Raw genomic sequence first — 26,562 nt, forward strand, 5'->3', positions numbered from 1 at the left:
CCAAGAAATGATCTCAGAGGACCCATGGCCTCTGCCGCTCAGACAGGACCTGCTGCAGCATGGGGCCTGTCTGTTCCAAGACGTACCGCGGCTGCGTTTGACGGCATGGCGGTTGAACGCCGGATCCTGAAGAAAAAGGGCATTCCGGAGGAAGTTATCCCTACGCTATTTAAAGCTAGGAAAGAAGTGAACGCAAACCATGATCACCGCATATGGCGGAAATATGTTGCGTACTGTGAGGCCAGTAAGGCCCCAAAGGAGAAATTTCAGCTAGGTCGATTTCTGCACTTCCTACAAGTCAGAGGTGACTATGGGCCTAAAATTGGGTTCCATTAAGGTCCAGATTTTGGCTCTATCGATTTTCTTCCAAAATAGAACTGGCTTCACTGCCTGAAGTTCAGACTTTTGTTAAGGGAGTGCTGCATAGTCAGCCCCCGTTTGTGCCTCCAGTGGCACCGTGGGATCTCAACGTGGTGTTGGATTTCCTGAAGTCGCATTGGGTTGAGCCACTTAAATCCGTGGAGCTACAATACCTCACGTGGAAAGTGGTCATGCTGTTGGCCTTGGCGCGGCCAGGCGTGTATCAGAATTGGCGGCTTTGTCATGCAAAAGCCCTTATCTGATTTTTTTATATGGATAAGGCGGAATTGAGGACTCGTTCCCAATTCCTTCCTAAGGTGGTATCAGTTTTTCATGTGAACCAACCTATTGTGGTGCCTGCGGCTACTTGGGACTTGGAGGATTCCAAGTTACTGGACGTAGTCAGGGCCGTGAAAAGTATGTTTCCAGGACGGCTGGAGTCAGGAAAACTGACTCGCTATTTATCCTGTATGCACCCAACAAGCTGGGTGCTCCTGCTTCTAAGCAGACTATTGCTCGCTGGATCTGTAGCACGATTCAACTTGCACATTCTGCGGCTGGACTGCCGCACCCTAAATCTGTAAAAGCCCATTCCACGAGGAAGGTGGGCTCTTCTTGGGCGGCTGCCCGAGGGGTCTCGGCTTTACAAATTTGCCGAGCTGTTACTTGGTCTGGTTCAAACATTCTTGCAAGAGTCTACAAGTTTGATACCCTGGCTGAGGAGGACCTAGAGTTTGCTCATTCGGTGCTGCAGAGTCATCCGCACTCTCCCGCCCGTTTGGGAGCTTTGGTATAATCCCCATGGTCCTGACGGAGTCCCGGCATCCACTTAGGACGTCAGAGAAAATAAGATTTTACTCACCGGTAAATCTATTTCTCGTAGTCCGTAGTGGATTCTGGGCGCCCATCCCAAGTGCGGATTGTCTGCAATACTTGTTTATAGTTATTGCCTAACTAAAGGGTTATTGTTGAGCCATCTGTTGAGAGGCTCAGTTATATTTCATACTGTTAACTGGGTATAGTATCACGAGTTATACGGTGTGATTGGTGTGGCTGGTGTATGAGTCTTACCCGGGATTCAAAATCCTTCCTTATTGTGTCAGCTCTTCCGGGCACAGTATCCTAACTGAGGTCTGGAGGAGGGTCATAGTGGGAGGAGCCAGTGCACACCAGGTAGTCCTAAAGCTTTCTTTAGTTGTACCCAGTCTCCTGCGGAGCCGCTATTCCCCATGGTCCTTACGGAGTCCCAGCATCCACTACGTACTACGAGAAATAGATTTACCGGTGAGTAAAATCGTATTTTTTTCACAGTGACCGGGCAGTTCTACGAACTCAACCGGGTTATTTGCCTAAGGTGGTGTCCTCTTTTCACCTTAACCAAGAGATGTGGTTCCGGCCTTTATCTCTTCAGACTTGTCCCCCAAAGAGCATTATTTGAATGTGTTAAGGGTTCCCCGTATCTATGTGGAGAGGACTGCCTCTATTAGGAGGTAAGATTCCCTTTTTGTACTGTTTGGTTTCCACAAACGGGGCTGGCCTGCGAATAAGCAAACCTTGGCCAGATGGATTAGAATGGTGATTGCTCAAGCTTATGCGCAGGCTGCACTCCCAGCTCCTGCTGCTAATAAAGCCCATTCTACTCGGTCTGTTGGACCTTCTTGGGCGACCAGCCGTGCCGCATCCACAGAACAATGTGCAAGGCTACTATGTGGTCCTCAGTGAACATGTTTATTAGGTTCTAATGCCTTTGAGATTTCCACCTCCCAGGATGCTTCCTTTGGACACCAGGTTCTAATACCCGCTAAGGCTCGTCCCCTCCTTAGAGGAACTGCTTTAGGACATCCCTGATGTTTTCCTGTGGAAACCAATGTATACCGCTGCAGAAAAGGAACGTTATGGTAGACTTACCATGGTTAACACTCTTTCTGCGAGGTACACTGCGTTCCACAGGACGCCCGCCCTGACGCACCTAGCTTCTATGGGTTTGTATGGCATTAGCCGCTTGTCTCTTCTCCTGTCGTGACAATGTGGTTCTATGTAACTAACATCTGCCTTCTCTCTTACCTGCTCCTGCATTGAACTGGTTAACAAAACTGAGCTCACAATGCCTGGAGGTGGGGTTATAGAGGAGGCCTCAATGCATCCTGGGACAGCCTAAAGCTTTAGCTTGTTGGTGCCTCTGGATCAAGATCCACTGTACACCCCAATGTTTCCCTATGGAACTAATGTACCGCGCAGAAAGAGGTAACAATTGTAAGTCTACCAGAACTCTCCTTTTATATACCTACACACAGCCCCTACAACACAGATATAAAGTCCCCATTCCCCCGCCCCCACTGCAGGGCTTTTACCATTCTCTCTCTATACACTGCGTCTGCTGCATTGGGGGTTATGTGCCCCCCAGTGCTAGTAGCAGACTCTTCCAGCCGATGGGTTGCTGTAGCCACGACTCCCCTCCAATATAGGAGCAGTATCCATGTACAATTGTCAGTCACTGTAGGTTTGTACGTAATGCTGTCCCATTATTTACTTCTGTCATTTATTTTCTCTAACTGTGAACACTCTGGCATATCTGACCCATGAGGACATCTGCCGCTGCTTCCGAGGTCAGTGGATGGGACGGGAAAGGTTTCTCTTCCTACTCTTTCATCAGGTGACATCTGGTGTTGAATATGGCAGGTGGTGTAGGGAGCAGCGGTGAGGAGACTAAGATGGAGGTGTAGTGATGAGGCTGGTGATGTAGGGAGGCTGGAGGTGTATGGATGAGCAATGAGGCTTGGGATGTAGGGAGCAGCGGTGAGGAGATTAAAGGGCCCTACATATTAGGCGACCCACCGCCGAGCTGGCAGACTGGCGACCCGGGGGGGGGGGGGGGGAGTTTCTTCACTGCCTCCGTCACCCGGCTCCATATGCGTGCATGCTAATATTGACGAGATTGTCCATATTGGTCTGCATGCACAAGCGACCCGGCACCAATGGAGAACAAGCGCGGGGCTGCGCATCGTTCATCATTGGTGCCTACACACTGACCGATATGAACGAGTTCTCATTCATTAGTGAACGAGAACGTTCATATCGATCATTGAAATCGCTGAGTGTGTAGGGCCCATTAGATGGAGGTGTATGGAGGAGTGATGAGAAGATGAGGCTGTAGAGGAGGCTAGAGGTGTAGGGAGGAGCGGTGAAGTACTACATAGGATGCATCGGTGGGGAGATATGGCAGGCAGTGTAGGGAGGTGTTGCGAGATAAGGCTGGAGGTGTAGTTGGCAGCGGTAAGGAGATGAGGCTGCAGGTGTAGGGAGTATCGGTGATCAGATGAGGCTGGAGGTGTATGGCGGAGCGGTGAGGAGATTAGGCTGGTGATGTAGGGAGGAGATAAGGCAGGAGGTGGAGGGAGCAGCAGTGAGGAGATTGGACTGGAGGATTAGTGAGGATTGGTGCTCAAATGAGGCAGGAGGTGCAAGGAGCAGCGATGAGATGGAACTGGAGGTATGTGACCAGATGCCACAGAAAGGCGGTGAGGGCTCATGTCCCGCATGGAGTTTAGGACACTGGACCTGGCCAATTAGAGATTCCCGCTTACCGTCAGTAACCGCCTGTTACTGACTCCACCCACTGCGCAGTGGGCAGGTACTATGCTGCCACCACCAGACTCCTTTGCGGTTGTGTCTGGAACCACGGTTCTGCTCTGTGTGCGTCAACACGCTGTCTTACCACACCTGTGTGGCGTTGACTGATCCCCACTGGTCGCTTGCCCAAGCACAGTAGCTGGCGGAAGGTGGAGCTTGGAGACGCTGGGTGTACCTAAAACAGCCGAAGAATGAAGCTATGTTTGACATAGCCCTGCAGGTCACAAGATAAAGCGGTCGTCTTGAGGCAGAAGATGTTTATTTGCTCCAACAGTTCTAAAAAGAACTCTTCCCTATGTATAGGGGGACAGCAATACAGCAAGATGTTTACAGCAGAAGATGATGGTATAATTCACTTTTACACAGGTGGGAGATGGCTCCTGAAGTCTCCCAGTATGTGGCCACAGAGTGCTTCTCTCTGAGCCCTGCAGCCCGGGACTATGTCCAGGCTGCAGTGGCTTTCTGCTTCCTGATAATGCTGAGGTGCTGGGAAAGAAGCTCCCGGACCTCAGCGATCAGCCTCCTGCCCATTGACCCTCTTGCTGCACAGGGAGCTGGCTAACCCGGTACCCCCTGTGTGCAGTGTGCTCAGGGCTACCTGTGAGCCGGCGCTCTTCTTACAACTAGCGGCTCGGCTTCTTCCTACAGGCCAGCAGCTTGGGACGCTCGTCCCAGCCGCCGTGGCTCTCTGCCTTCTTTCAGCACTGAGGCGCTGGACCTCAGCACCCAACTGTGCTACCCCATTCCGCTGAACATTCTGGGCAGCAGTGTCCTTGCCTGCTGCACAGCCTACCAGGAGCTTGGGTACGCGGGATCACTGCTGCTGCGCCACTTGGTCACAGCAACCCCCTTCTCCCCCGATGCCTCGAGGGGGTCACATGCATTGCCGCAGCCGCCAGAGAGGTCTGAGCCACGGCACATCAAAGACCTGGAGCTAGACATGTTAAAACTGAAGGTGTAGTGAGGGTTAGTGATCAGATGAGGCAGCAGTGAGGAGGTGGGGCTGGAGGTGTAGGGAGGAGTTGTGAGATGAGGTGTAGGGAGAACAGTGAGGAGGTGGGGGTGGAGGTGTTCGGAGGAGTTGTGAGATGAGGTGTAGGGAGAAGCAGTGAGGAGGTGGGGTGGAGGTGTAGGGAGAAGTTGTGAGATGAGGTGTAGGGAGAGGAGGTGGGGTGGAGGTGTAGGGAGGAGTTGTGAGATGAGGTGTAGGGAGGAGTTGTGAGATGAGGTGTAGGGAAAAGCGGTGAGGAGGTGGGGTTGGAGGTGTAGGGAGCAGTTGTGAGATGAGGTGTAGGGAGAAGCGGTGAGGAGGTGGGGTTGGAGGTGTAGGGAGGATTGGTGATCAGATGAAGCAGCGGTGAGAAGGTGGGGTGGAGGAGTTGTGAGATGAGGTGTAGGGAGAAGCGGTGAGGGGGTGGAGGTGTAGGGAGAAGCGGTGAGGAGGTGGGGTTGGAGGTGTAGGGAGAAGCGGTGAGGAGGTGTAGGGAGGAGTTATGAGGTGTAGGGAGAAGCGGTGGGGTTGGAGGTGTAGGGAGAAGCGGTGGTGAGGTGTAGGGAGGAGTTGAGATGAGGTGTATGGAGAAGCAGTGAGGAGGTGGGGCTGGAGGTGTAGGGAGGAGTTGTGAGATGAGGTGAAGGGAGAAGCGGTGAGGAGGTGGGGCTGGAGGTGTAGGGAGGAGTTGTGAGGTGTAGGGAGAAGCGGTGAGGAGGTGGGGTTGGAGGTGTAGGGAGAAGCGGTAAGGAGGTGGGGCTGGAGGTGTAGGGAGGAGTTGTGAGATGAGGTGTAGGGAGAAACGGTGAGGAGGTGGGGCTGGAGGTGTAGGGAGGAGTTGTGAGATGAGGTGTAGGGAGAAGCGGTGAGGAGGTGGGGTTGGAGGTGTAGGGAGGAGTTGTGAGATGAGGTGTAGGGAGAAGCGGTGAGGAGGTGGGGCTGGAGGTGTAGGGAGAAGCGGTGAGGAGGTGGGGCTGGAGGTGTAGGGAGAAGCGGTGAGGAGGTGGGGCTGGAGGTGTAGGGAGGAGTTGTGAGATGAGGTGTAGGGAGAAGAGGTGGGGTTGGAGGTGTAGGGAGGATTGGTGATCAGATAAAGCAGCTGTGAGAAGGTGGGGTGGAGGTGTAAGGAGGAGTTGAGATGAGGTGTAGGGAGAAACGGTGGGGTTGGAGGTGTAGGGAGGAGTTGTGAGATGAGGGGTAGGGAGAAGCGGTGAGGTGTAGGGAGGAGTTGAGATGAGGGGTAGGGAGGAGTTGAGGTGTAGGGAGAAGCAATGAGGAGGTGGGGTTGGAGGTGTAGGGAGGAGTTGTGAGATGAGGTGTAGGGAGAAGCGGTGAGGAGGTGGGGTTGGAGGTGTAGGGAGGATTGGTGATCAGATGAAGCAGCGGTGAGAAGGTGAGGTGGAAGGAGGAGTTGTGAGATGAGGTGTAGGGAGAAACGGGGTTGGAGGTGTAGGGAGTAGTTGTGAGATGCGGGGTAGGGAGAAGCGGTGAGGAGATGAGATGAGGGTAGGGAGAAGCGGTGAGGAGGTGAGATGAGGGGTAGGGAGAAGCAGTGAGGAGGTGGTGGGGCTGGAGGTGTAGGGAGGAGTTGTGAGATGAGGTGTAGGGAGAAGCGGTGAGAAGGTGGGGTGGAGGTGTAAGGAGGAGTTGTGAGATGAGGTGTAGGGAGAAACGGGGTTGGAGGTGTAGGGAGGAGTTGTGAGATGAGGGGTAGGGAGAAGCGGTGAGGAGGTGAGATGAGGGGTAGGGAGAAGCGGTGAGGAGGTGAGATGAAGTGTAGGGAGAAGCAGTGAGGAGGTGGTGGGGCTGGAGGTGTAGGGAGGAGTTGTGAGATGAGGTGTAGGGAGAAGCGGTGAGGAGGTGGGGTTGGAGGTGTAGGGAAGATTGGTGATCAGATGAAGCAGCGGTGAGAAGGTGGGGTGGAGGTGTATGGTGAGGCTGAGGATGTTGGGAGAAGTGCGGGTGAGAGAGGAGTATGAATGGAACTCTGAGTGGTACAGGGAGTCAGTGCAGTGTCTGGCAGAGAGGGGGCAGCAGAGGTAGAGTGATGAGAGCGGAAAATGAGTCTGGCATCAGGGTTAAGTATAGACTGGAGAGGGGTGATGAGTGAGTTAGGAGGACCAGAGATTTAAGGACACGCAGCAGCAGACTGTAGTGGCCCGGATCCAATATACCAGTATTACATCAAGTCTGATTTTCGTTCATGAAACCCAAGTTTAGGATGCGCTGCACTGGATCTGCCATTATAGCCCGGGTGTATGGGCGGACGGTGTCTGATGTATTACATATGGCGTACAGACTGTTCTATAGAGAGAGTGAAGTGCCGTGCTTCTTGGTGTGGTGTAGTGAGGTAATGTCTCCAAGGGTGCAGAGGGAGGGGGTCCACTTCCAGATTCCCTACCAGTGCGGGGTGCCGCCACAACGGAGCACTCTGAGCCTCCATACTGTATACTGGTTCAGTGAGTAAGAGCTCTGCTTAAAGGAGGATGTATTCTCTCACTGGATGGTGTCTCTTCCCTGCGTGTTTATATATGCCGTGGTGGCGTGAGTTCTGCCATGTTTGGGAATAAGCTCCATATATAATTCACCCCTGGTACGGCTGACTTGAGAGGAGATGTTGTGTCTTTACAGGGGAGACGTTACTGGCCATCCGAGCACCGTCAGGTACCTGTTTAGAGGTCCCAGTCCCTGAGGTAAGTTTCCTGCTCTCTCCCGTCTCCAGGTTTTGTGTCGCTCTGTACATCTGAGTGTTTTATGCTTCTTCACCTACAGGGGGCCAATGGGCAGAAGAAGTTTCAGATCCATCTGAAGAGTTCCGCAGGGCCCATAGAGGTTCTCCTTGTAAATAAAGACACCTCAAACTCCCCTCCTGTTGTGGTTCCTGTTCCTCCTCCAGAAGATATTGTCCAGTCGCCTCCTGCAATAACCAGCAGCGCCCAGCGTGTGGCGCTGCACCAGCAGCAAGAGGAGGAGACTAGAGCCGTTACCGCTCCCTCTGCACCTGGTGAGTTACAGCCTTTCTATAGTGGATATTGTCATAAGCAGACCCTACAGACCCTGTGCCTCGCCGCTACAGACCCTGTGCCTCGCCGCTACAGACCCTGTGCCTCGCCGCTACAGACCCACAGCATGTCACATAGGCCCTCATTCCGAGTTGTTCGCTCGGTATTTTTCATCGCATCGCAATGAAAATCCGCTTAGTACGCATGCGCAATGTTCGCACTGCGACTGCGCCAAGTAACTTTGCTATGTAGAAAGTATTTTTACTCACGGCTTTTTCATCGCTCCGGCGAACGTAATGTGATTGACAGGAAATGGGTGTTACTGGGCGGAAACACGGCGTTTCAGGGGCGTGTGGCTGAAAACGCTACCGTTTCCGGAAAAAACGCAGGAGTGGCTGGAGAAACGGTGGGAGTGCCTGGGCGAACGCTGGGTGTGTTTGTGACGTCAACCAGGAACGACAAGCACTGAACTGATCGCACAGGCAGAGTAAGTCTGGAGCTACTCTGAAACTGCTAAGTAGTTAGTAATCGCAATATTGCGAATACATCGGTCGCAATTTTAAGAAGCTAAGATTCACTCCCAGTAGGCGGCGGCTTAGCGTGTGTAACTCTGCTAAATTCGCCTTGCGACCGATCAACTCGGAATGAGGGCCATAGTTACATCAACACTAGGACTCAAGCTTAAGAATGATGTTCTCACTATTCAACGTGCATATAGCAAACAGGAGATGAGTATAATGCAGTCGCCCTGTGTGTGCCATAAATGTTCTAGTTTTCTGAGACTGTAGTTTATTATAGATGGATGACTCGAGTCCGATGTTCCTGGCTGTAATTTGGCAGAGCACATGAATGGTTGGCAGCCGTATTACCAGGCCTCTGACGCCCCCGCTCATTTGCAGTGTGTCTGCGTTGCGTTTACACGAGTGGCTCAGATGCCTCAGGAAACGCAGCTGCTTGCTGCGCCTCTGGTTATTGCCGGTGTATTTGCATTTGATGATACCTGAATTCCTAGCAATGTAAAATACTCCAGTACCTCATAATCCTCCTCTTTATAGGTGCTGGTGACCCCTTCTCAAATCCGCCACCTTTTCTATTGTGTTTTCTCTGTTAGTAATAAAATACTTTCTCTATCGTCCTAGTGGATGCTGGGGTTCCTGAAAGGACCATGGGGAATAGCGGCTCCGCAGGAGACAGGGCACAAAAAGTAAAGCTTTAGGATCAGGTGGTGTGCACTGGCTCCTCCCCCTATGACCCTCCTCCAAGCCTCAGTTAGATTTTTGTGCCCGGCCGAGAAGGGTGCAATCTAGGTGGCTCTCCTAAAGAGCTGCTTAGAAAAGTTTAGCTTAGGTTTTTTATTTTACAGTGAGTCCTGCTGGCAACAGGATCACTGCAACGAGGGACTTAGGGGAGAAGAAGTGAACTCACCTGCGTGCAGGATGGATTGGCTTCTTTGGCTACTGGACATTAGCTCCAGAGGGACGATCACAGGTACAGCCTGGATGGTCACCGGAGCCTCGCCGCCGGCCCCCTTGCAGATGCTGAAACAAGAAGAAGGTCCAGAATCGGCGGCATGAAGACTCCTCAGTCTTCTTAAGGTAGCGCACAGCACTGCAGCTGTGCGCCATTTCCTCTCAGCACACTTCACACGGCAGTCACTGAGGGTGCAGGGCGCTGGGAGGGGGGCGCCCTGGGAGGCAATGAAAACCTATTTTTGGCTAAAAATACCTCGCATATAGCCTCCGGGGGCTATATGGAGATATTTAACCCCTGCCAGAATCCGTTAAGAGCGGGAGACGAGGCCGCCGAAAAAGGGGCGGGGCCTATCTCAGCACACAGCGCCATTTTCCCTCACAGAAAGGCTGGAGGGAAGGCTCCCAGGCTCTCCCCTGCACTGCACTACAGAAACAGGGTTAAAACAGAGAGGGGGGGCACTAATTTGGCGTTAGAAATATATAAAAAAGATGCTATAAGGGAAAACACTTATATAAGGTTGTCCCTATATAATTATAGCGTTTTTGGTGTGTGCTGGCAAACTCTCCCTCTGTCTCTCCAAAGGGCTAGTAGGTCCTGTCCTCTATCAGAGCATTCCCTGTGTGTGTGCTGTGTGTCGGTACGTGTGTGTCGACATGTATGAGGACGATGTTGGTGAGGAGGCGGAGCAATTGCCTGTAATGGTGATGTCACTCTCTAGGGAGTCGACACCGGAATGGATGGCTTATTTAGGGAATTACGTGATAATGTCAACACGCGCCAAGGTCGGTTGACGACATGAGACGGCCGACAAACAATTAGTACCGGTCCAGACGTCTCAAAAACACCGTCAGGGGTTTTAAAACGCCCGTTTACTTTAGTCGGTCGACACAGACAGGGACACTGAATCCAGTGTCGACGGTGAATAAACAAACGTATTCCTTATTAGGGCCACACGTTAAGGGCAATGAAGGAGGTGTTACATATTTCTGATACAAGTACCACAAAAGAGGGTATTATGTGGGATGTGAAAAAACTACCGTAGTTTTCTCTATCGTCCTAAGTGGATGCTGGGGTTCCTGAAAGGACCATGGGGAATAGCGGCTCCGCAGGAGACAGGGCACAAAAAAGTAAAGCTTTACTAGGTCAGGTGGTGTGCACTGGCTCCTCCCCCTATGACCCTCCTCCAGACTCCAGTTAGATTTTGTGCCCGAACGAGAAGGGTGCAATCTAGGTGGCTCTCCTAAAGAGCTGCTTAGAGAAAGTTTAGTTTAGGTTTTTTTCTTTACAGTGAGTCCTGCTGGCAACAGGATCACTGCAACGTGGGACTTAGGGGGAAAGTAGTAAACTCACCTGCATGCAGAGTGGATTTGCTGCTTGGCTACTGGACACCATTAGCTCCAGAGGGATCGAACACAGGCCCAGCCGTGGAGTCCGGTCCCGGAGCCGCGCCGCCGACCCCCTTGCAGATGCTGAAGCGTGAAGAGGTCCGGAAACCGGCGGCTGAAGACTCCTCAGTCTTCATAAGGTAGCGCACAGCACTGCAGCTGTGCGCCATTTTCCTCTCAGCACACTTCACTGGGCAGTCACTGAGGGTGCAGAGCGCTGGGGGGGGGCGCTCTGAGAGGCAAATATAAACCTTATACAAGGCTAAAAATACCTCACATATAGCCCATAGGGGCTATATGGAGATATTTAACCCCTGCCTGACTGGAAAAATAGCGGGAGAAGAACCCGCCGAAAAAGGGGCGGGGCCTATCTCCTCAGCACACGGCGCCATTTTCTGTCACAGCTCCGCTGGTCAGAACGGCTCCCAGGTCTCTCCCCTGCACTGCACTACAGAAACAGGGTAAAACAGAGAGGGGGGGCACATTAATGGCTATATATATATATATATATTAAAGCAGCTATAAGGGAGCACTTAATATAAGGATATCCCTTGTATATATAGCGCTTTGTGGTGTGTGCTGGCAGACTCTCCCTCTGTCTCCCCAAAAGGGCTAGTGGGTCCTGTCTTCATTAGAGCATTCCCTGTGAGTTTGCGGTGTGTGTCGGTACGTGGTGTCGACATGTATGAGGACGATATTGGTGTGGAGGCGGAGCAATTGCCAAATATGCAGATGTCACCCCCCAGGGGGTCGACACCAGAATGGATGCCTTTATTTGTGGAATTACGTGATGGTTTATCTTCCCTTAAACAGTCAGTTGAGGACATGAGGCGGCCGGACAATCAATTAATGCCTGTCCAGGCGCCTCAAACACCGTCAGGGGCTGTAAAACGCCCTTTGCCTCAGTCGGTCGACACAGACCCAGACACGGGCACTGATTCCAGTGACGACGGTAGAAATTCAAACGTATTTTCCAGTAGGGCCACACGTTATATGATTTTGGCAATGAAGGAGACGTTACATTTAGCTGATACTACAGATACCGTAAAACAGGGTATTATGTATGGTGTGAAAAAACTACAAACAGTTTTTCCTGAATCAGAAGAATTAAATGACGTGTGTGATGAAGCGTGGGTTGCTCCTGATAAAAAGTTGATAATTTCAAAAAAGTTATTGGCATTATACCCTTTCCCGCCAGAGGTTAGGGCGCGCTGGGAAACACCCCCTAAGGTGGACAAGGCGCTCACACGCTTATCCAAACAAGTGGCGTTACCCTCTCCTGAGACGGCCGCACTTAAGGATCCATCAGATAGAAAGATGGAAGTTATTCAAAAGAATATATACACACATGCAGGTGTTATACTACGACCAGCTATAGCAACTGCCTGGATGTGCAGTGCTGGAGTAGTTTGGTCAGAATCCCTGATTGAAAATATTGATACCCTAGATAGGGACAATGTTTTACTGTCGTTAGAACAAATAAAGGATGCATTTATCTATATGCGTGATGCACAGAGGGATATTTGCACACTGGCATCTCGGGTGAGTGCTATGTCCATTTCAGCCAGAAGAGCCTTATGGACACGACAGTGGACAGGCGATGCGGATTCAAAACATCACATGGAGGTTTTGCCGTATAAAGGGGAGGAGTTATTTGGAGTTGGTCTATCAGACTTGGTGGCCACGGCTACTGCCGGGAAATCCACTTTTTTACCTCAAGTCACTCCCCAACAGAGAAAGGCACCGACCTTTCAACCGCAGCCTTTTCGCTCCTACAAAAATAAGAGAGCAAAGGGCTTGTCGTACCTGCCACGAGGCAGAGGAAGAGGGAGGAGACACCAACAGGCAGCTCCTTCCCAGGAACAGAAGCCCTCCCCGGCTCCTGCAAAAACCTCAGCATGACGCTGGGGCCTCTCAAGCGGACTCGGGGACAGTGGGGGGCCGTCTCAAAAATTACAGCGCGCAGTGGGCTCACTCGCAGGTAGACCCCTGGATCCTGCAGATAATATCTCAGGGGTACAGGTTGGAATTAGAGACGGATCCTCCTCATCGTTTCCTGAAGTCTGCCTTACCAACCGTCTCTTCCGAAAGGGAGAGGGTGTTGGAAGCCATTCACAAGCTGTACGCTCAGCAGGTGATAGTCAAAGTACCCCTATTACAACAAGGAAAGGGGTATTATTCCACTCTATTTGTGGTACCGAAGCCGGATGGCTCGGTAAGGCCTATTCTAAATCTGAAGTCCTTGAACCTCTACATAAAAAAGTTCAAGTTCAAGATGGAGTCACTCAGAGCAGTGATAGCGAACCTGGAAGAAGGGGACTTTATGGTATCCTTGGACATCAAGGATGCGTATCTACACGTTCCGATTTACCCCGCACACCAGGGGTACCTCAGGTTCATTGTTCAAAACTGTCACTATCAGTTTCAGACGCTGCCGTTCGGATTGTCCACGGCGCCTCGGGTCTTTACCAAGGTAATGGCCGAGATGATGATTCTTCTTCGAAGAAAAGGCGTATTAGTTATCCCATACTTGGACGATCTCCTAATAAGGGCAAGGTCCAGAGAACAGCTGGAGACAGCTTTAGCACTATCTCAAGAGGTGCTAAGACAACACGGGTGGATTCTGAATATTCCAAAATCCCATTTAATCCCGACAACTCGTCTGCTGTTCCTAGGAATGATTCTGGACACGGTTCAGAAAAAGGTTTTCCTTCCAGAGGAAAAAGCCAAGGAGTTATCCGATCTGGTCAGGAACCTCCTAAAACCAGGAAAAGTGTCAGTACATCAATGCACAAGAGTCCTGGGAAAAATGGTGGCTTCTTACGAAGCAATTCCATTCGGCAGATTCCATGCAAGAATATTCCAAAGGGATCTGTTGGACAAATGGTCAGGGTCGCATCTGCAGATGCACCTGCGAATAACCCTGTCACCAAAGACAAGGGTGTCACTTCTGTGGTGGTTGCAGAAGGCTCACCTATTAGAAGGCCGCAGATTCGGCATTCAGGATTGGATCCTGGTGACCACGGACGCCAGCCTGAGAGGCTGGGGAGCAGTCACACAAGGAAGAAACTTCCAGGGAGTATGGACGAGTCTGGAAAAGTCTCTTCACATAAACATTCTGGAACTAAGAGCAATCTACAATGCTCTAAGCCAGGCGGAACTTCTCCTGCAAGGAAAGCCGGTGTTGATTCAGTCGGACAACATCACGGCGGTCGCCCATGTAAACAGGCAGGGCGGCACAAGAAGCAGGAGTGCAATGGCAGAAGCTGCCAAGATTCTTCGCTGGGCGGAGAATCACGTGATAGCACTGTCAGCAGTGTTCATCCCGGGCGTGGACAACTGGGAAGCAGACTTCCTCAGCAGACACGATCTTCATCCGGGAGAGTGGGGTCTACATCCAGAAGTCTTTAACATGTTAATAGACCGTTGGGAAAGACCAATTGTAGACATGATGGCGTCTCGCCTCAACAAGAAACTGGACAAATATTGCGCCAGGTCAAGAGATCCACAGGCAATAGCTGTGGACGCACTGGTAACTCCTTGGGTGTACCAGTCAGTGTATGTGTTTCCTCCTCTGCCGCTCATACCAAAGGTATTGAAGATCATACGGCAAAGAAGAGTAAGAACAATACTAGTGGTTCCGGATTGGCCGAGAAGGACTTGGTATCCGGAACTTCAAGAGATGCTCACGGACGAACCGTGGCCTCTACCTCTGAGAAGGGACCTGCTACAGCAGGGTCCCTGTCTTTTTCAAGACTTACCGCGGCTGCGTTTGACGGCATGGCGGTTGAACGCCAGATCCTAAAAGGGAAAGGCATTCCAGAAGAAGTCATTCCTACCTTGATTAAGGCACGGAAGGAAGTCACCGTGAAACATTATCACCGCATTTGGCGAAAATATGTAGCGTGGTGCGAGGATCGGAGGGTTCCGACGGAGGAATTCCAACTGGGTCGTTTCCTACATTTCCTGCAATCAGGATTATCTATGGGTCTCAAATTGGGATCCATTAAGGTTCAAATTTCGGCCCTGTCAATATTCTTCCAAAAAGAATTGGCCTCTGTCCCTGAGGTCCAGACTTTTGTCAAGGGAGTACTGCATATACAGCCTCCTGTGGTGCCTCCGGTGGCACCGTGGGATCTAAATGTAGTTTTAGATTTCCTCAAATCCCATTGGTTTGAACCATTGAAAAAGGTGGATTTGAAATATCTCACATTGAAAGTGACTATGTTACTAGCCCTGGCCTCTGCCAGGAGAGTATCTGAATTGGCGGCTTTATCTTATAAAAGTCCTTATCTAATCTTCCATTCGGATAGGGCAGAACTGCGGACTCGTCCGCATTTTCTCCCTAAAGTGGTATCAGCATTTCATCTGAACCAACCTATTGTGGTGCCTGCGGCCACTAGCGACTTGGAGGACTCCAAGTTGTTGGACGTTGTCAGAGCCTTAAAAATATACATTGCAAGGACGGCTGGAGTCAGAAAATCTGACTCGCTGTTTATATTGTATGCACCCAACAAGTTGGGCGCACCTGCTTCTAAGCAGTCGATTGCTCGTTGGATTTGTAACACAATTCAACTTGCACATTCTGTGGCAGGCCTGCCACAGCCTAAAACTGTAAAAGCCCACTCCACAAGGAAGGTGGGCTCATCTTGGGCGGCTGCCCGAGGGGTCTCGGCATTACAACTCTGCCGAGCAGCTACGTGGTCGGGGGAGAACACGTTTGTAAAATTTTACAAATTTGATACCCTGGCAAAGGAGGACCTGGAGTTCTCTCATTCGGTGCTGCAGAGTCATCCGCACTCTCCCGCCCGTTTGGGAGCTTTGGTATAATCCCCATGGTCCTTTCAGGAACCCCAGCATCCACTTAGGACGATAGAGAAAATAAGAATTTACTTACCGATAATTCTATTTCTCGGAGTCCGTAGTGGATGCTGGGCGCCCATCCCAAGTGCGGAGTATCTGCAATACTTGTACATAGTTATTGTTAACTAATTCGGGTTATTGTTAAGGAGCCATCTTTAAGAGGCCCTTTCTGTTGTCATACTGTTAACTGGGTTTAGATCACAAGTTGTACGGTGTGATTGGTGTGGCTGGTATGAGTCTTACCCGGGATTCAAAATGCCTCCCTTATTGTGTATGCTCGTCCGGGCACAGTACCTAACTGGAGTCTGGAGGAGGGTCATAGGGGGAGGAGCCAGTGCACACCACCTGACCTAGTAAAGCTTTACTTTTTTGTGCCCTGTCTCCTGCGGAGCCGCTATTCCCCATGGTCCTTTCAGGAACCCCAGCATCCACTACGGACTCCGAGAAATAGAATTATCGGTAAGTAAATTCTTATTTTTCCTGAATCAGATAAATTAAATGAAGTGTGTGATGATGCGTGGGTTCCCCCCGATAGAAAATATGGGCGGTATACCCTTTCCCGCCAGAAGTTAGGGCGCGTTGGGAAACACCCCTTAGGGTGGATAAGGCGCTCACACGCTTATCAGAACAAGTGGCGGTACCGTCTATAGATAGGGCCGTCCTCAAGGAGCCAGCTGACAGGAGGCTGGAAAATATCATAAAAAGTATATACACACATACTGGTGTTATACTGCGACCAGCGATCGCCTCAGCCTGGATGTGCAGAGCTGGGGTGGCTTGGTCGGATTCCCTGACTAAAAATATTGATACCCTTGACAGGGACAGTATTTTATTGACTATAGAGCATTTAAAGGATGCATTTCTATATATGCGAGATGCACAGAGGGATATTTGCACTCTGGCATCAAGAGTAAGTGCGATGTCCATATCTGCCAGAAGATGTTTATGGACACGACAGTGGTCAGGTGATGCAGATTCCAAACGGCACAAAGGTGTATTGCCGTATAAAGGAAGAGGAGTTATTTGGGGTCGGTCCATCGGACCTGGTGGCCACGGCAACTGCTGGAAAATCCACCGTTTTTACCCTAAGTCACATCTCTGCAGAAAAAGACACCGTCTTTTCAGCTTCAGTCCTTTCGTCCCTATAAGAGTCATATCTGCCCAGGGATAGAGGAAAGGGAAGAAGACTGCAGCAGGCAGCCCATTCCCAGGAACAGAAGCGGTCCACCGCTTCTGACAAGCTCTCAGCATGACGCTGAGACCGTACAGGACCCCTGGATCCTACAAGTAGTATCCCAGGGGTACAGATTGGAATGTCGAGACGTTTCCCCTGCGCAGGCTCCTGAAGTCTGCTTTACCAAGGTCTCCCTCCGACAAGGAGGCAGTATGGGAAACAATTCACGAGCTGTATTCCCAGCAGGTGATAATTAAATTACCCCTCCTACAACAAGGAAAGGGGTATTATTCCACACTATATTGTGGTACTGAAGCCAGAAGGATAGGTGAGACCTATTCTAACTCTAAAAAAATTTGAACACTTACAAAGGTTCAAATCAAGATGGAGTCACTCAGAGCAGTGATGACGAACCGGGAAGAAGGGGACTATCTGGTGTCCCGAGACATCAGGGATGCTTACCTCCATGTCCCAAATTTGACCTTATCACTAAGGGTACCTCAGGTTCGTGGTACAGAACTGTCACTATCAGTTTCAGACGCTGCCGTTTGGATTGTCCACGGCACCCCGGGTCTTTACCAAGGTAATGGCCGAAATGATGGTTCTTCTTCAAAGAAAAGGCGTCTTAATTATCCCTTACTTGGACGATCTCCTGATAAGGGCAAAGTCCAGGGAACAGTTGGAGGTCGGAGTAGCACTATCTCGGATACTGTTACAACAGCAGGGGTGGATTCCAAAATCGCAGCTGATCCCGACAACAAGTCTCCTGTGCTTAGGGATGATTCTGGACACAGTCCAGAAAAAGGTGTTTCTCCCGGAAGAGAAAGCCAGGGAGTTATCCGAGCTAGTCAGGAACCTCCTAAAATCAGTGCATCATTGCACAAGGGCCATGGTAAAAAAAATGGTGACTTCCTTCGAAGCAATTCCAGTCGGCAGATTTCATGCAAGAACTTTTCAGTGGGATCTGCTGGACAAATGGTCCGGATCGCATCTTCAGATGCATCAGCGGATAACCCTATATCCAAGGACAAGGGTGTCTCTCCTGTGGTGGTTACAGAGTGCTCATCTTCTAGAGGGCCGCAGATTCGGCATTCAGTTTTGGATGTTGGTGACCACGGAGGCCAGCCCGAGAGGCTGGGGAGCAGTCACACAAGGAAAAAATTTCCAGGGAGTGTGATCAAGTCTGGAGACTTTTCTCCACATAAATATAGCTAAGGGTAAATTTATAATGCTCTAAGCTTAGCAAGACCTCTGCTTCAAGGTCAGCCGGTATTGATCCAGTGGGATAAAACATCACGGCAGTCGCCCACGTAAATAGACAGGGCGGCACAAGAAGCAGGAGGGCAGTGGCAAAAACTGCAAGGACTTTTCGCTGGGCGGAAAATCATGTGATAGCACTGTCAGCAGTGTTTCATTCCGGGAATGGAAACTGGGAAGCAGACTTCCTCAGTAGGCACGACCTCCACCCGGCAGAGTGGGAACTTCATGGGGAAGTTTTCCACATAATTGTAAACCGTTGGGAATTACCAAAGGTGGACATGATGGCGTCCCGTCTGAACAAAAAACGGGACAGGTATTGCGCCAGGTTAAGAGACCCTCAGGCAATAGCTGTGGACGTTCTGGTAACACCGTGGGTGTACCAGTCGGTGTATGTGTTCCATCCTCTGCTTTTCATACCTAAGGTACTGAGAATTATAAGACGTAGAGGAGTAAGAACTATACTCATGGCTCCGGATTGGCCAAGAAGGACTTGGTACCCGGAACTTCAAGAGATGCTCACAGAGGACTTATGGCCTCTGCCGCTAAGAAGGGACTTGTTTCAGCAAGTACTATGTCTGTTCCAAGACTTACCGCAGCTGCGTTTGACGGCATGGCGGTGGAACGCCGGATCCTAAGGGAAAAGGCATTCAGGAAGAGGTCATTCCTACCCTGGTCAAAGCCAGAAAGGAGGTGACCGCACAACATTATCACCACATGTGACGAAAATATGTTGCGTGGTGTGAGGCCAGGAAGGCCCCACGAAGAAATTTCAACTCGGTCGATTCCTGCATTTCCTGCAAACAGGAGTGTCTATGGGCCTCAAATTGGGGTCCATTAAGGTTTAAATTTCGGCCCTGTCGATTTTTCTTCCAGAAAGAATTGGCTTCAGTTCCTGAAGTCCAGAAGTTTGTCAAGGGAGTATTGCATATACAACCCCCTTTTGTGCCTCCAGTGGCACTGTGGGATCTCAACGTAGTTCTGGGATTCCTCAAAACACATTGGTTTAAAACCAGTCAAATCTGTGGATTTGAAGCATCTCACATGAAAAGTGAACATGCTCTTGGACCTGGCCTGGACCAGGCGAGTGTCAAATTGGTGGTTTTTTTCTCAAAAAAGCCCATATCTGTTTGTCCATTCGGACAGGGCAGAGCTGCGGACTCGTCCCCAGTTCTCTCCCTAAGGTGGTGTCAGTGTTTCACCTGAACCAGCTTATTGTGGTGTCTTGCGCCTACTAGGGACTTGGAGGACTCCAAGTTGCTAGATGTGGTCAGGGCCCTGAAAATATAGGTTCCAGGACGGCTGGAGTCAGGAAAACTGACTTGCTGTTATCCTGTATGCACCCAACAAACTGGGTGCTCTTGCTTTTAAGCAGACTTTTGCTAGTTGGATGTGTAATACAATTCAGCTTGCACATTCTGTGGCAGGCCTGCCACAGCCAAAATATGTAAATGCCCATTCCACAAGGAAGGTGGGCTCATCTTGGGCGGCTGCCCGAGGGGTCTCGGCTTTACAACTTTGCCGAGCGGCTATTTAGTCAGGGGCAAACACGTTTGTAAAATCCTACAAATTTGATACCCTGGCTAAGGAGGACCTGGAGTTCTCTCATTCGGTGCTGCAGAGTCATCCGCACTCTCCCGCCCGTTTGGGAGCTTTGGTATAATCCCCATGGTCCTTTCAGGAACCCCAGCATCCACTAGGACGATAGAGAAAATAAGAATTTACTTACCGATAATTCTATTTCTCGGAGTCCGTAGTGGATGCTGGGCGCCCATCCCAAGTGCGGATTATCTGCATTACTTGTACATAGTTACAAAAATCGGGTTATTATTGTTGTGAGCCATCTTTTCAGAGGCTCCGCTGTTATCATACTGTTAACTGGGTTCAGATCACAGGTTGTACAGTGTGATTGGTGTGGCTGGTATGAGTCTTACCCGGGATTCATAAATCCTTCCTTATTGTGTACGCTCGTCCGGGCACAGTATCCTAACTGAGGCTTGGAGGAGGGTCATAGGGGGAGGAGCCAGTGCACACCACCTGATCCTAAAGCTTTACTTTTTGTGCCCTGTCTCCTGCGGAGCCGCTATTCCCCATGGTCCTTTCAGGAACCCCAGCATCCACTACGGACTCCGAGAAATAGAATTATCGGTAAGTAAATTCTTATTTTTACTCACACACAAGGCCATTAACCAAACTACACCAACGTACATCACTTCGCTTATCTCAAAATATCTCCCTACCCGACCTCTTCGCAAGACCTGCGTCTCTCATCCACACTCCTTACTCGCTCCCACTCACGATTGCAGGACTTTCATTGGGCTGCACCCACTCTGTGGAATGCCCTACCAGGTACAATAAGACTCTCCTCTAGTCTCCAAACCTTCAAGCGTTTCCTGAAAACTCATCTCTTCAGGCAAGATTATCATATTCCAGAACCGCCCACATAACCATCATAAACCTTCTTATCAAATTGCATCCACTCTGTACAGTCCACACATATCCTCACATTTCTTCACTTTCCCTTCCCCAAACCCCGGTTCATCATTGCTGTGTGACCATATCATACAGCCCACCAAGAACCTTTCCAATCTGGCAAACAACTATGCAATAGATAGCACCTTTCCTTGTGTATACATACCTATTTCCCTATAGATTGTAAGCTTGCACGCAGGACCTTCCTACCTCTATGACTGTTTGTTATTACCCAGTTTTGTTATATCATTGTTATTTCCAGTTGTAAAGCGCAACGGAATTTGCGGCGCTATATAAGAAACTGATAATAAATTATTTCCTTCGCTCCAACCAACTTCATTATTTCAAGTCTATAATTAGTTTAAACCTCGTTGCTGATTAACCCAACAATTGCAATATCAGCGCATTTTATGACCTTTACTGGGTCAGAAAACAACGCGCTGTGGTGGGTAAACAGCGAGGACGCATCCCTGCAGAACACCCGTCTTTTCCGACCTCTCCCCTGACACAGAACGCCCCATTCTAATCAACTGCGGTCTGCCAGGAAATCTAGAACCCAATTACAAATAAAACCACTAAGTCACAAATCAAGCAGCTTAGTTATCCGTGACAATGGGATAATGGCGTCCGCTGACCTCTTGCTTTACTATTGGGTCTGTGATGTCATCTCTCTCCTGAAGATATGGTTATCTTTATTATTTACAGATGCGGCCATCTTGTGCTGGCAGATAGATCAGCACACGCGTCATGGACTGGGAAATGCAGATATAATTCACATTCCGTATTCTGGTTGTCTGGGCGCAGTTATATTTACATCTGCACAGTGCCAAGCCTACTTGCTGTTCACATGAATGTACCAATAGTAACAAGACTTTGTCTTCTCATCTGCTTCTGTGGTCAGCCCCAATCAGAAATCTGTGCTCTACAATGGCCAGTGTTCTGCTGGTGTGGTCATCCCGAAACGGGACTCTGTACATCTACAATGGCCAGTGTTCCGCTGATGTGGTCAGCCCCAAACAGGACTCGGTGCACTCTACAATGACCAGTGTTCTGCCGGTGTGGTCATCCCCAAACAGGACTCTGTGCACTCTACAATGACCAGTGTTTTGCCGGTGTGGTCATCCCCAAACAGGACTCTGTACATCTACAATGGCCATTGTTCCGCTGATCTGGTCAGCCCAAAACAGGAATCTGCACTCTACAATGGCCAGTGTTCTGCTGGTGTGCTCATCCCCAAACAGGACTCTGTACATCTAGAATGGCCATTGTTCCGCTGATGTGGTCAGCCCCAAACAGGACTCAGTGCGCTCTACAATGGCCAGTGTTCCGCTCCTGTGGTCAGCCCCAAACAGGACTTGGTACATATACAATGGCCTGTGTTCCGCTGATGTGGTGTTCCGCCATTGTAGATGTACTGAGTCCTGTTCGGGGCTGACCACATCAGCGGAACACTGCACATTTTAGACGTACAGAGTCCTGTTTGGGGCTGACCACAGGAGCGGAACACTGGCCATTGTAGAGCGCACGGAGTCCTGTTTGGGGCTGACCACACCAACGGAACAATGGCCATTTTAGATGTACTGAGTGCTGTTTGGGGCTGACCACACCAACGGAACAATGGCCATTGTAGATGTACTGAGTCCTGTTTGGGGCTGACCACACCAACGGAACAATGGCCATTGTAGATGTACGGAGTCCTGTTTGGGGCTGACCACATCAGCGGAACACTGGCCATTGTAGAGCAAAGACCCCGATATCTGACACTGGATCAGTGGGAAAAAAAAGTATTTTTTAGACCGATGAGTCCAAAGTTTAACTTTTCGGAAGCAGTAGATGTCAGTATGTTGTAGGAATGGTCGGAGAATGTGTGTTAGATCAGTGTGTAAGTCGTACAGTTACACATGGTAGTGGTCATGTCATGGCTTGTGTTGGCGGAATGGTCGGAATAGCCTTGGTTAACCACTAATCTTAAGCAGCTATGCCTCGTCAAGGAGGAGGCGCACAGGAGTGGGGATAAAATCCGGTATAGACAGACCAGGAATACCCTAACTAGGGAGATCAGGGCAGCAAAGAAACGCTGCACCAACAAGCTAGTGACCAAATTCTCAAACAATGACCCTTGATCGGTTTGGAAGGGCCTGAAGGCTGCCACCAACTTCAAGGGTTTCACTCCCTGCTCCGGCTCTAGCCAACAGCTGACAGAGCCACTGAATGGCTTTTACTGCAGATTTGAAAAGTCCCATGACGCTCGTAACACTCCGACTCATCCTGACGCAGTGCTGGTGGCTACGGCGGACGCAACCCCTCGCTCCCAGGGCACCCTGCCCACTCTTCAGGTGGAGGTGGTTGAGGTGGCTAAGCTGTTTAGAAGGTTCCCCTCTTCCTATTCTCACTGTACACCAACGACTGCTTTTCTGAAGACAAATCTGTGAAACTCCTCAAATTTGGGGACGATACCACGCTCATTAGACTCAGAAACGGCAAAGAGTTGGTTTATAGGAGGGAGGTTATGCAACTGGCCACCTGCTGCAAGGCAAACAATCTAGAGCTAAATACGGTTGCTATGATTGTCGACTTCAGGAAACTCCCTCCTCCACTCCCCCCACTCCCAATTGCAGACCATGTAGTAACTGTGGTGGAAACCTACCGATTTCTGGGTTCCACAATCTCCAGTGATCTCAAGTGGAAGTCTAGCATCGAGGGAATTCTGGGGAAAGCCCAGCAGAGACTGTCCTTCCTACGTCAATTTAGGAAGTTCAAACTGCCGCAAGAACTTCTAATTCTCTTCTACTCTGCAATTATTCAATCCGTCCTCTGCTCCTCGATAATGTGGTTCGGCTCAGCCTCAATCCACGACAAAAATAGGTTACAGCGCGAGTGTAAGGTCTGCTGAAAAAATCATAGGGACAAATCTTCCAGCAATCGAGGATATCTATCGGGCAAGGGTTATGAAGAGGACGGGGAGGATTATTGACGACTATTCTCACCCTGCTCATGATGTGTTCCAACTGCTACCATCTGGCAGACGGTAATACTCGCAACTATTGCAAACTGCTAGACACAGGAACAGCTTCTTTCCCCAAGCAATCAAACTGCTCAACTCAACACTCGCTTAGCATTACTCTCCTATTCAGATCTCTACACCACATGGTGGTGGTCATGTCATGGCTTGTGGTGGTGTTGGAGATTTATTTCAAATAACAACAACTATGGATAAGAAACAATGACACAGTATTTTAGTACATCACGCTGTACCAAGTGGAACTCAAAATATTGGAACTGGTTTCATCATGCAACCAGATAACGACCCTAGGCACACATCAATCATGTGAAAAGTAGAAAGTTCTACAAGCTATGTCATGGCCCCTCAGTCACCGGATCCCAGCCCATTGAGAAACTCTGGGATGAATTAGACAGAAAAGTTTGTGTAATGGCTCCAACAAATACCAAAGACTTCTGGGAATGTCTGAACGAGGCCTGGAAAGCCATGACTTGGTGTCTCGCATGCCCAAATAATGTGAAGCAGTTGAACGTGCCAAAGGAGGACAAATTGATGAAAGCCAAATTGAATCTGAAATTTTAGGTTATACTATAAAATGATAAATAAATTTGATAATGTTACTTACACTGTCATGCGAAACATTACTATGAATAAATATTTTCATTATTTCACTACATTTTGTCTTTTAACAATTATTTCTCTTGGCCAAGGACTCCTGCACATTAGTGTATATAAGTTTGTACTGACGGGAAAGTTGCCTTGTGGACCACGTTTCAGTGTCTCTGAGGTATTGGTGATAATAGAGACACCATAATAGTAACCTAATAAGAGACTTGAGATAACTGCATTACACTAAAATGAAGTTAAAACAATTTTTATTCCACAACTTGTTATGAAATAGAGACATTGATTAATGACTTGCTCTATATATAGCCTATCACATTCTATATTCTCACCTTTGTATTATACACCTAGAATTGAGTGATAGGAAATATAAATACTTAGGGGGTATTAAATTAGCTCTGGTAATCTCGGATCTATTGAATTCGCCCCCATGCCTATTCAGTTGAGGCCTGTTTTCACCCGGTTTTTAGTGAAATTTTCACCATTGCATTTTCACCTTTTTTTGGGGGGGGGGGTCAAAGAAACCATGTGGATTTGCCAATCCACTGGTTTTCGCTACTGCTGAATTTTTCACCTAGGCAAAAAAAACGGCCCTCTTATTGAATAGGACAAATTCACATTCGCCCTAAAAATAGTGAAAAGTCCAGGTTGTTGTTTTTTTTGCCTAAGCGAAAAAAACGGACCTAATTGAATACCCTTCTTAGGGAGATATCCTATTAGCTGAGGTACTTTCCCACTGCCACTATGATCACCGGGGGGCGATCAAAACAGCCTCTAATTGGATACCGCAATAATGACCATCGGTCATACATCGCAATATCTACGTTTTTAATCAGCCGAAGCGGCATCGGGGCTGATGGGATTCCGCCTTAGTCCGGTAGGTAGTATTCATTTTCTATACTACGAGAGAACCGCAAGCTTTTAATTTAAACTTTTCAATCTTTACTTTCATTATTTTGAATAGTTTTAATCTGAGGAACTGTTATTATAGTAAATTGCTTAATAAAAGTGACATTTTGTGACTTTGTGTTGAGCTCTAGAAGGGTCCGTCCTTATTTCTGCGTTTTAGCTGGGCTATTTTACTACTATTTACCCAAACTCTGCTAATGTAACACGCAGAGTACCATGAGGATCGCCCATCAGACGTGGAGAATACTGGTCCCAGCTGCCTCCCGAGTGTGGACACGTGCCCCCTCCAGTCTTCTGCTTCCTTGGACAACAGTATGGAGCTGCCAAATGCTTCTACCTCATTCCAGCCGATAAAATCTGACCCCTCAGACAGTGAGTAACCAGCTTCTATGAGGCTTCCCCCAATCAGTATCTGTGTTTGGATTGGGGTGTAGTGGTGTGAGATGGAGATTGGGGTGTGAGATGGGGACAGCGTGTGGCAGTGTCTGCCTGAGGGTGACCTATATCTGACAGCGTGCGGCAGTGTCTGACGGTGACTTATCTGACAGCTTGCGGCAGTGTCTGCCTGATGGTGACATATATCTGACAGCGCGTGGCAGTGTCTGCCTGACAGGGACATATGTCTGACAGCATGCGGCAGTGTCTGCCTGATGACGGTGACTTATATCTGACAGCGTGCGGCAGTGTCTGCCTGATGACGGTGACTTAAATCTGACAGCGTGCGGCAGTGTCTGACTGATGACGATGACTTATATCTGACAGCGTGCGGCAGTGTCTGACTGATGACGGTGACTTATATCTGACAGCGTGTAGCAGTGTCTGCCTGATGGTGACTTTTATATCTGACGGCGTGCGGCAGTGTCTGCCTGATGACTGTGACTTTTATATCTGACAGCGTGTGGCAGTGTCTGCCTGATGACTTTTATATCTGACAGCGTGTGGCAGTGTCTGCCTGATGGTGACTTTTATATCTGACAGCGTGCGGCAGTGTCTGCCTGATGACTGTGACTTTTATATCTGACAGCGTGCGGCAGTGTCTGCCTGATGGTGACTTTTATATCTGACAGCGTGTGGAAGCGTCTGACTGACAGTGACTCATATCTGAGAGCATGTGGCAGTGTCTGTCTGACGGTGACCTATATCTGACAGCGTGTGGCAGTGTCTGCCTGATGGTGACCTATATCTGACAGCGTGCGGCAGTGTCTGACTGATGGTTCCTCCAGGAATTTGGTAAGACCCTACAACACATGGCCACTGGAGGGGCAGGGGTTTTGGTAGGATTTTCTTCAGTAGATCACATACTGACCAGCATATAGTGTGTGCCAGGGGTGCTCTCATGCACACTTCATTTATTTATGTATTTATTTTTGTTAAAATAACTCATTTGTGGCTGTGTATATACATGATACTGGAACAGCAGG

The 26,562-nt window shown here is 49.5% G+C and overlaps 1 protein-coding gene across 1 annotated transcript in view; it reads left to right on the forward strand.

Moving 5' to 3' along the window:
* Positions 1-26,562, forward strand: part of LOC135040595 (transcription factor E2F4-like) — a 101,825-nt gene that overhangs the window by 32,679 nt on the left and 42,584 nt on the right. Inside the window, 3 exon segments of the mRNA XM_063954837.1 lie at positions 7,613-7,674; positions 7,754-7,985; positions 25,352-25,513. Of these exon segments, the coding sequence (XP_063810907.1) occupies positions 7,613-7,674; positions 7,754-7,985; positions 25,352-25,513 (456 nt within the window).

This window comes from Pseudophryne corroboree, unplaced genomic scaffold, assembly GCF_028390025.1.
Source record: "Pseudophryne corroboree isolate aPseCor3 unplaced genomic scaffold, aPseCor3.hap2 scaffold_749, whole genome shotgun sequence".
NCBI lineage: Eukaryota > Metazoa > Chordata > Amphibia > Anura > Myobatrachidae > Pseudophryne > Pseudophryne corroboree.